Source organism: Leptidea sinapis, chromosome 31, assembly GCF_905404315.1.
Source record: "Leptidea sinapis chromosome 31, ilLepSina1.1, whole genome shotgun sequence".
NCBI classification, from domain to species: Eukaryota; Metazoa; Arthropoda; class Insecta; order Lepidoptera; family Pieridae; genus Leptidea; species Leptidea sinapis.
The window spans coordinates 5,225,092-5,237,052 of NC_066295.1; the positions used below are offsets into that span (position 1 = coordinate 5,225,092).

Sequence of the window (11,961 nt, forward strand, 5' to 3'; positions counted from 1 at the left end):
ATATCCTAGCCAAAATTAAATTTTCAGTGCCACGCGAAAGTGCACGTTTCACAAATTTCAAACCTTTTATTGGAAATTTATATAGAACTGAACTCGGTGCTAATAGTGTTTTAGAAAGGATCTGCCGGGAGCACAATAATCTTTTCAAAACTACTCGTGTTGACATCCATTCCTCCTCCCCTCCGCATTACAAACATTATTGCAGCAATTTATGAGTGCAGAAACCACATAACGTATGCTTGTTTTGATTTATATCCAAAATTTAATTTTTAGTATTTTTTTTCACTTGTTAATTCTACATTATAGTACTATAATAGTACAATACAATATTCTTTCATTGTACACTTGCAACCCCGCACTTGTGCAACTCATAAATGCATGCTGGTTTGCCTGTAATTGGATTTACACCATAATTTATACTTATTTTGTTATTTTTATAAGCTAGTAATAGTGTATAATCTGTTGGTGAACCTAAATAAATAAATAAATAAACGTAACACCGATGGGATTGAATACTTCGCCTGTATATGTTCTTAGTTTTATGTTTGTGTCGAATACCTTTTTATTTATATTAAGCTTCTTATAATCTTTTAGCGAGATAGTTGAAAGAGTGGCGCCAGTGTCAAACTCTATGTTTACTTGCTGTCCTTCGATTTTGATTGTTATCATGTATTTATCCGAAAAATCACTCTTTATAAGATTAATTTCTAAGATGCTGCTGGAGTCGAAACTAAGGCTGCCTGTAGAGTAGTCCAGTAAGTTGGTTTTATTTCTTTTATGGCTTTGAAGACATACTCGAGCCAGGTGTCATTCCTTTTCAAAGTTCCGGCATACTCTTTTTATACCTCCACATTCAGTTGCTTTGTGGTCGTGTATACCACAATGGTAACATTTTTTTACGTAGGTTTGTATAAATTTCGTCCACCTCGTACCTGTATTGAGTTTCGGAGTCAGGGTTGTCCTCATCGGTCCCCTTCCTTTATCTGATTTTGTATGTTCTGCAGTCCATGGTATGTATTTTCAAATGTCATCAATCGTGTTTCTTCTTCTTCTCGTGTATGTTATGTTTGTTCTTCTTGAAATGCGTTGTTATTTTTTATTAGCACACCGCGGAGGGTGGCTCGCACACGTTTTGCTTTAATTAAACCAAACGACATCGTCGCCAGATATTATATACTTATTAATTAATAATAAAAGCATTATTTCGTGATAATAAAATTTAATTGAATGGCATGCGTTGGAAGTCAAACAACGATAACTAAGTAACCTATGACGTGAACTATTCCTAAAAATTTAGTATCGTGTCGAAAGACGAAGGAGGGAGATGTGCTCTCTCCCTTGGCACCACTCTCATGAAGAGGTAACGGACTATTCTCATGAAAAACAAAATAATGTAACTTAACCTTAAAACATAAAAGTTGCAAAAGTTGCTTAAAAGGCCATATAGAAGCCACACTCCGCGGGGCTCATATTTAAAAAGAAAAACCTATCCGAGTATGACTCAAGTCTGAAGCACGTTTCGCTCGCTTTTACATCCTAAGTTGTTCTAGTGACGTCTTATACACGCCCACGATAACTAGTACACTAACTTTCTTCTAGAAGCATTTCTAGGTTGTAATAAAAAGAAACCCATTATAATGTCATAGTGGCATCCTGGGGTTAATTCTTGAGAGTCCACCTCTGCAATTTAAAAACGAGTGATAAATGTTTAACTATCAAATACGTAAAATTTTCACTTGCACCGAATTATAATATAACAAGTATTTATTTTTGGGTTTATGTACATGATGTTATGTGACAATTATACTCAACCGCTCTTCAATGAATTCGACAGTCTAGCGAATCGCTCTAAGAAAAAAGCGATACAGTCGATTGAGTGAAACGTGCAGTCATTGACAGATCAACAGATGACGGCTATAACTTTGTAAAAAAGGAGATAGCCGAAATCCCAAAGTTAATTTTTTTTTGATGGGCGAGTGCTTGAAATAAGTTGCTTAGAGCAATTTCGTATTACTAATTACTTTTCGTGTGTGTTTGCTGCATTTTAATTTCTGTTGATTATCTAATTAGTAATTTGTGTGTTTATATATACGTGTGTTGTCTGAATAATTGTAAGTATAGCAGTTGTATATGATCGGTGGCGTCCCTCCCCTCATGCCGGGGAAGGTTACGTCTCTGATCAAAATTCCAAGTATATCTCATCTTCCATGGATATGGTCTCGATCCGTCCTTCCAGGAAACGACAAACTAACGCAGATACTGCTTCTTCTCAACTAACCAAGAAAAATTCAGTATCACAAACTATAGGATCCATTTAGTTGATATATATCTACATTGCCAGAGTATGAAGGAAATAGAAAACGTTATTCCAATTAAGATATTGCTCCTTTTTTGGTAAACACTGTGAGCCCTCATGAAACACCATACTTCCACCAATTAAGTTTGGACACTTTTTACACCACTAAACAGAGCTGACTATGATAATATTAATATAGAACTAAATAAAATAGAATGGACTAAGAAATTTTCTCAGTGTGAAAGTGTAAATGAAATGTCATTGCATTTTTACACTTCATTACACAGTCTAATAGAAAAATTTGTACCTAAAACTAGAGTCGCTAAAGACAAGTATCCACCGTGGTTCAATAAGCAATTAACTAAGTTAACAAAAGAGAAAAATAAACTTTTACATAAATACAGGGTATATCAAAACCCGTAAGATAAAATTTCGCTTCAAATCTTAAATAAGAGATGTAAGCAACTAGCTACATCATGCTATAATAATTATATACAAAGGGCTGAAGATAGTATTAGAATTAATCCCAAATATTTTTATTCGTATCTAAAAAATAAACGCAGTAATTTAGTTCAGATACCTCAAAATATGACTCTCAATGATACAACTGCATCCGATGGGCAGAGCATATGTAACTTGTTTGCCAACTACTTTTCTTCAACGTTTGATAATACTTCAGCTCAACCAACCACACAAATTAGTACAACTGTTCATAATACTAACTTTATTGGCAAAATTAATATTGATCGAAAAAGCATCCTAAAACAGTTAAATGAACTTGATGTTCACAAAGGGGCTGGACCAGATGGCATTCCACCGTATTTCGTGTCTAGGTGCAGCCTAGCTTTAAGTTTTCCATTTTTTCTTATAATAAATAGGTCTCTTTCTACTGGTATATTCCCTGATATATGGAAAACTGCCAAAGTAGCTCCTATCCATAAAAACGGAGATAAAGACATTATTTCGAATTATAGGCCCATCTCAATTCTGTCCGTATTTGCGAAGTTATTCGAAGTATTGCTCTATCCGTATTTAAAGAGCCATACAAAACAACTTCTCGTACATGAGCAACATGGATTCACTCAATCCCGTTCAACGAGCACTAACTTGGTTGTATACCATAATGAAATAGTAAATGCAGTTGATGCTGGTGTACAAGTAAGCGCTATTTACATGGACTTTGCAAAAGCCTTCGATAGAGTTAGCCATATTATTTTATTGCAAAAAATAAAGTTATATGGAATAGGCGGGACGCTTTTGGAATGGTTTAATTCCTACTTATCGAACAGAACTCAATACGTAGTGGTGAAGGGCTTCAAATCCGACAATTACGCAGTGATCTCAGGAGTACCTCAGGGTTCTCATTTGGGGCCATGGCTGTTCAATTTATTTATTAACGATATTGTATCTCACATCCAACACAGTAGCACTTATCTCTTTGCAGATGACCTAAAGTTATGCAGAACTATAACAAGCCCTTTAGATTGCGATTTATTACAAGAAGATCTTAATGCAATATACAAATGGTGTACTAGTAATAAAATGATATTGAACACAAGTAAATGTTACTCTATCACATTCACTCGCAACCGCGATATACTCAGAACTCAATATAGCATTAATGGTTTAATTCTAGAGGATAAAACTGATATTAGAGACTTAGGGTTTTTTTTTGATAACAAATTAACGTTTCTGCCTCATATTGATAATGTTATTAATAAATCTTCCAAAATGCTGGGCTTCATCATCCGTAACTGTAAAAAATTCCGCAATCCAACAACTAAAATAACCCTGTATAATGCTTATGTGCGCAGTAATCTAGAATACTGTAGCATCGTTTGGTCTCCTCAATACAACATTCACCAATTAAGAGTTGAACGCATTCAAAAACGGTTCTTATGGCACCTTGCTTTTTCTTGTGGGGTACATAAGCAATTGCCATCGTACTGCGATAAGTTGAGGCACTTTAACTTGAAAAGTCTTTCTGTTCGACGACAAATGCTAGATCTAATATTTTTATACAAAATAATTAGAAATCAGTTCGACAGTCCATCACTCGTGCACTCCATCAGCTTACGAGTTCCCCGCCGAGTACCAAGGCGTGCGCAGGTCGGAGCTGGCCTGTTCCATCAGCCATTTGCCAAAACTAACCTTAAGCAATTTTCTCCCATACCACGTCTATCAAGAACTTATAACTCCATCTGTGGTGAAGTAGATATTTTTAAAGATTCTTTACCTGCTTTTAAAAAAAATATTACGAGATTGTTAGGCGCCAAAATATGATTAATATTCTTCTTCTTCTTTTTTTTTCCTTCTTTTCAAATTCATATCTTGATTTTATAATTTTTGCTTTATTTTATATAATTGTTTTCTGTGCATGTTGTGACACCTTAATTTGTTGTACATTCAACTCATTATTTGTTAATATTTGATATATTTTAAGCATATTAGAATGTAACAACTACTGGTTGTCCTATAAATAAATAAATAATTAAGGGTGTAGTCTAGGAGGATGTTAAACGAATCGGCCGTAACCGAGTTTCGGTTGAAATTGAAACTGCTGATGCCGCGAATACATTTTTGGAACACAATAGTATTGTAGCAGTTAAATATGACGGCATTATACCATCATATAATATGACCCGCATGGGTATTGTAAGAGACGTCCCAGTGGAGTGGACTTTAGAGGATCTAGTCTCTTCCATTGAGGTTCCTGAGGGGTTTGGGCGTGTTATTAGGGCGCCTCCTCAATAGAAAGTCAACTGACAACAATAATACTATTTGTATTCCAACCCCATCGGTGGTAAAAACGAAGCCAAGTTTTATATGACGAAGTAAACAATGCTCTATCTGATATCGTGTACTGGTTGAGCGCCAATAATTTATTGTTAAATAGTCATAAAACCAAATATATTAAATTTACCGCGCCAAATGTCAAAAATGTAGATATTTTATTAAATGGAGAAGTGGTAAAACCAGTTGAATCTGCTGTATTTCTTGGCATTACTCTTGATTCCAAATTGCAATGGGGCCCCCATATTGAAGGATTTGTGAATAGGCTTAGTTCTGCGGCATATGCGGCTACGAAAATAAGACTGTTAACTGACATAGATAAGGCGCGACTAGTATATTTAGTTATTTTCATAGTATTATGTCCTATGTTATATTGTTAATACCATAGGACGGTGCGGCCGATATTAATACCATCTTTGTGCTGCAGTAGAGGGCTATTCGCGCGATTTATAACCTAGGTCCTAAAGAATCATTAAGAGAAAAATTTAAAGTAATAAATATTTTGACTGTTGCTTCTCAATACATTTTTGATAATGTTCTGTATGTTCATAAGCACATTGAGGAATTTTCTAGAAACTGTGACGTTCATAATGGTAACACGAGGAACAAACATAAACTTGTTATGCCTACTACTCGGTTGGGTCGAGTTAGTAAGTCTTTTGTTGGGCGATGTATATGCTTCTACAATATGATCCCATAAAATGTACAAAACAAATGTGTTACGAAATTAAAAAGAATTTTTAAAAAACGTTTGTGTGGGAAAGGTTACTATAGCATAAACGAAAGCGAACACCCTCAGGCTCTTTTTAATAAATGTTTAGTGTACGATATCACATTGTAATCCATATTTTATATTAAATAAAAAAGCCCGCTGAGTTTCTTGCGCCCATTCTTCTCAGGTCTGAGGTAGTCTCTTTTGAATGGGTGATAGTTTAAAACGTTCAATAAGTGATTTAAATCCTATTTTGAATAAAAATATTTGAATTTGAATATAGGGCAAAAGCTCCCAGATTGGGTTTATTGTTTTTTCACCTCACTACCAGTACTGACATATATTTTATCTACCATCCAATGTAACAAAAGCTGCAGATTTGGTCGAATTGCTTCGCAATGCCATTCAAAAGAACGTTGCTTCATCTGTGCTTTACCACACGTCGGAATAAATTGTACAAGTGCTTCTCAGACCCCTATTTGTCTTTTGTGCTCAGGAAACCATAAAGCCACTGACACAAAATGCCCCGAACACTCAAGACAGAAATCAATTAAATTAGTTATGTCACACTCTCCGTATTTCATATTCTGAAGCATCAGTTAGATTTCCTCAAGTGAGTAAATCCTTAGCTGATATTTCTCTATCTTCTTCTCCTCTGTTGCCTCGTCAAACCTCCCAAACTTTTATTCAATCTCCAACCCATAAAACACTCCAGTCCAGTTTCATATCGACGAACATATTATACCCAAAGAACTTCTTCTTCCTCAGGCTATGACAGACAAGCTCATCAAGCTATAATCAATATTCCTCACTCTAGCCTTCCTAATGGATGTGCAATACCGTCTTTTAAAATATTGTATCTCGTTTTCAAGACTCTCAACTACCGAACAACATCATATCTATACTTACCCAGCGTAACCAAACTATTAAAAATGCCACCAAAGCACTAAACTTTTGTCAAAATAGAAAAGATCTGGATGGTCGCGTTTATGCGAGGAACTCTAATAGGAGACTATTACTCCGCCTTCTAAGGTCTGGAAGAATATGAGACGCTATCGATACTCGGTTTCTAGTCCTATCATTCCATCTAACGACCCGTCGGACTGGATTGAACAATTCTCTTGTAGAATAAATAAGACCCATAGTGCCGATGATCACGTAGTGGACATTGTGAGTACATTCCGTGCACCCGTGGACACCAATAGTGATAGTGTCAGTGATACCGTGTTCGTCACCCTGCGCCCCCCGCACCCCCTGCCCCGTCCAGCCGAGCACTACGCAGTAAGAGATGGTACGTTATCGCGAACCCACCAAACTCACCCTGATGAAGGACTTCCGAATGGACCGAAACTAGTCGGTACCGACACCGACAAAAACGTGAGTAAAGCCGTAATAATAAATAATTTAATAATCATAATAGCCGAAATCCACTACTTTTTAAGCAATTACTGTCACTGACCTGAATGAATACCACTGGACAGGCTGTTCCATATGTTTGACAGCAAATTTTATATGCCTATTTGAAGCGCCACTCAGGAGCGTCCAGACAACTATACTTTTGCATTTTTAAATAATTTCGTTCGTTTTCCGTGTATACTTCAGGAATCAATGTTATAAAGTACTTCTTTTTTTTTAAATAGTTTCCCACCATCTATCAATGTTTACTGAGGTTATCATCACTAGTTTTAGTACTGCAAACTCTTACTACATGGCCAACAGCGCCAAAATGGCGAATATCAAACAGGCACAAAAGCACTTTGACAGCCGCCAGTCCAGTGGTTTATAGGTCAGTGGCAAATATTCACTTTCAAACTTATCCAGATTATACTCCGTGGCCAATCGCAATACTGTTATTACAGATATTTCAAACTTTCACAGGTATTTTAAACTTTTACACACAAAACTAAATTTCAATTTTTACTTAGGCAAAACCTCCTAAGGGCCTTGTCAACGTGCATGTTTGTGTATGTATGTTGTTTCGAATCTTTGTAGGTAGCTTCCATACTGATTCATATTTTGACTGTGCCATTTAAGAAGTATTTTACCACTCAAGATACTTTTCAACTCTGTTGTCAGATCTAATCTAGAATATAACTCAGCTGTTTGGTGCCCATATCACAAAATATATATATCACAAATAAAATCTGTACAAAAAAAGTTTCTTTCAAAGTTAAGTTTTTTTGCAAATAAATATATCCGTAATGATAGCTATGAGAATAGATTAAATACATTTCAAATGAGATCTCTGCGAATAGGTAGAAATGCTTCACAATTGCTGTGTTTATATAAACTTTTAAGCTATGATATGGACTGTCCTTCGCTTTTATCACAAATCGGTTTGCATGTGCCTGCCTTCAATTGTCGGCTTAGTACTTTTTCCCCAATGCACATTAAATTCCACCACAGTAATTATGGCTTAAACTCTCCTCTACAGCTAATGTTACAATTACATAATTGTATTTTTAATATAGATGAAAACACTGATATCTTCTTTTCAAACTTTCCTAATTTTAAAAAACAAATTTATATTGCTCTTCAAAATTTATAGATTTTAGATTTTAAAATATCACATGTATTTCTTATAGTAATGTTGTGCCTACCTATAATTTAAGTACATTTAAAGTATTTTATTATATTAGTTTAATTCTTAGTGCATAAGTTAATAAATTGTATTTAGTTGGTAAGCCTTTATGAATAAATGAATAAATAAATGAAATGAATAAATCAGACCCCTATAGCCAAATTACTTGAAAAATTCTCTCTAGTTTTTTTCTATTTTCCTTACTTGCTGAGTTTTTCATCTTGTACAAACTTGGATACATTTATCTACTTGTTCAGTTTTTTTTACTATGACAATGATACTTCCTTTTGAATTTGTAGTCATTCTTATAGCAAGTTGAAGTAGGTTATTACATGTAACACTGTGCTACAAATAACACAATAATTAATATAGTATGTTGAAAGTTTCAAAATAGAGGTTTTGTGACCTGATGGGTCACAAAACACTAATAATTTGACGACAAGCTGTTTCCCTTGCATTATAAGTAAAATTAAAAACACTACATAATATAATATCTACAATACTTGACTTAAACCTTAGACCAACATTTTGCCTTAATGTCATCAATACTGCTAACAGAACAGTATTCACAGAATGGAAAATGAACAAAAGGAAGATAAAATATGGGAGGATGTCAGGAATAGACACGGATGGCAAGCTGTGGGTGGCCTATGCTGAAAAGCAAACTGATTGACATAAATAAAATGCTAAAATAATACCTTTATTTATTTATTTACAATGTATGTTGATTGATGCATCTATTGTACTCAATAACTCTTGTGTTTTTATATATTAAATTACATATATTTTTTAACTTACATATATATATGTAAGGCAGTATTTTTGTTGCTTAATTTTACAATTATTCTAAATAAGATAATTTGTAAAACAATGAAGCTGTAAATGTTAAGTTAAAAGAGTAGCAATTATTTTCTTAGCACTTCTCCTCATAAATCCCTTGTGTTTTCCAAAGTTGTGGTAAGTGGTAAAAAGAAAAAACTTATGACATTCATAGGTGTCATATCCTTGACCTAAATGGATAAAATGATTTTGATTTGATTTCACTTATTTTCTAAATATTCTTATAACCTATATACTTAATTGGCAGAAAATAAAGGGTTTTTGAATTTTAAGTTATCAAATTTAACTAATAATAATAATTGGAATTTAATTTTAATATCAGCTTAAATATTCACCTAGTAGTACGACTGCTAAAAATTAATATTTCCACAAAACAAAATATATTCGCACATGGTTGAACTCAGATAACAGATGGTTGAAGACTTTACTTACAGCGAAGATTGCAGCGTTCTGTGATAGAAATACGAAGGTAATCATGTTTGCGTCCATGAAGATCCACTAACGGCGATTCTATCTGATTTTCAGCAGTAGAAACATCCTGCAAATAGCATGTAACTACATAGTGGGCATTGATGTTGTGACTATTATCCAAGTATCTCAAACGCACGAGGTACTTACATTGCTAAATAGTTTAATCTGATTCCTCTGAAATGCATTTGCATGCTTCAGCTGCTTTGTTTTAAGTAGTAAACGATTCGTTCGGGATGAATTCGCATGTGAAAAACTAAATATATTTCGGATATAGTAGCTCATATTTAATGTTAACTTATATTTAAACAAAACTATGTTTAGAAAATTTTATCTATGATTAAATAATATTATGATATAGGGACTGTACCTACATTATAATGTATATAAGAAACGTATATGACGTACTCAATGATATTTAAATTATAGATAGGTTACCCAGACAACATTGAACATTCGGTGTTTATAAAAGATACACTAACGCTGAACGCATTACGCACACATGAATAATTATTAATTGCATTGCATTGCAATAGCACACTACATTACGATTACACGTCAAAGACGGATAGTAAATGCAAGCGAAAAAGAGATAAACCTAATTTGCTAATTGCTTCGTATATGAACAGAAAAATATAGAATAATTCATCAGATGTAATTTTTTACGGTACACCATGATTTATGCCTAAAATACGATTCCGATTCATTCATGAGTTCATGTAGTAAAAGTTGTAAAGTTACTACTTTACAACTGCATTGAAATTAGGTAAATAAATAATGTATACGACCACCATACTGGATTATATTCTAGACAATTGTAGTTACCTTATGCAGTCTTATTCTGGCAAAATCATCATCTTAGGTGACTTTAATTAATCTTGGATTTATCGAATGAAAATATGATAATAGCAGCTCCTCTCATTTACTACAAATTAATTATAATTATTGTAATTTAGGACACCGTTAATCGGTTTAATGTCCTTAAACAACTTGGTTCAGTATAATGCTGTTAGAAATGAGAACAGATCTACTGTTCTCATTTCTTACATAATTTTCATCATTATTACATTTAAAACTCTGCAACTTTAAAGGTATATCTGTTGAACATTGTGGGAGCCCATTGAGCAAACTCGATCCTCAGTCCTCACCATCCGGCATTAGATGTAGACATTGACACAAATATATCATATGCGTATGTTTATACAAACAAATTTGTATAAATAGTTTTAGGAAAGCAAACTATTCTCTAGTAGTTGCAGAGTTGAAAGGATCAATTGAATGTTAGAACTCAGAGCTCTTACCTATTAAAGATGTCAATGTTGCCGTTGCAAAATTTTATAAATTGTTATACTCCATCATCGAACCAACTATACTGAAAATTAAAACTCGTAACCTTAAATATCCATTGTGGTTCACACGTGATTTAATAAAAATAACAGCGTAAAGAGATAGAATTCGCAAAAAGTATAAGATATATAAAAATCCTAGAGATAAGATAGAAGCAAAATTATGTAGTAAGCGGGTTGATTCCATGATTTCATCTTTTTATTCCCAATGACGTTCTATACATATGGAGATATCATTCGCAGTCTAATAACGGAACGGCAAAAGTGTGCTTAAAGATAATGTAAGCACACTTTTCTCCTTAGTCGTATGTCAAGTGTGTGTCAATCAACAAGCCAAAGTGTGCTATAAAAAGTGTGTAGCTGTACCTACAACCAATAATATCAATTAATACAAATGTCTAATATCTAACTTGTAACGTAGCATTATAGATCGTAGAAATAGTAATCGTGCATAATAACTGTAATAAGCGTATGCCGAAAGATTCGTTCTGAAAAGAACATTTTATTTTATATAACGTAATATTAGCTCTGATAAGAACCATTTCATAATGCTGTACATCAACTCATAGAATCATACAGATCACCAGTAGTCAGCTCATTGAAGTACAAGCATCGTACGTTCTCTCGACGATATACTCACGTGATCAGTCATATGCTCCGCGTTACACAACCGCACAGCAAGGCCGAGCGTTCTCGACTGACGCGTCAGGACACACACACGTGATGTCATCTCACGCGTGCCCGAAGGGCGCGTGGGGGATGATGATCGAGGCGATAGCCTCCTGCATCAGGTATCAGTGCTGGACATGACTATGTCCAGGTCGTTGGGGTGGGGTTCTTGCGTCCCCCATGACGTTTCTCCTTCCGTTTTTCTTTTTTATCATCTTCTTCATTAGGTTTCTTGGTTGGCACCCCCGCTTGTCCC

At 34.4% G+C, this 11,961-nt stretch overlaps 1 protein-coding gene across 1 annotated transcript in view; it reads right to left on the reverse strand.

The window, feature by feature from the left end:
- Window positions 1-10,313, reverse strand: part of LOC126973992 (uncharacterized) — a 57,491-nt gene extending 47,178 nt beyond the window's left edge. The window contains exons 1-2 of the mRNA XM_050821340.1: window positions 9,841-10,313; window positions 9,655-9,760 (exon numbers count right to left, since the gene is read on the reverse strand). Of these exons, the coding sequence (XP_050677297.1) occupies window positions 9,655-9,760; window positions 9,841-9,975 (241 nt within the window). The 5' untranslated portion in view covers window positions 9,976-10,313. The remainder of the gene's footprint in view (window positions 1-9,654; window positions 9,761-9,840) is intronic.
- Window positions 10,314-11,961: the final 1,648 nt, after the last annotated feature.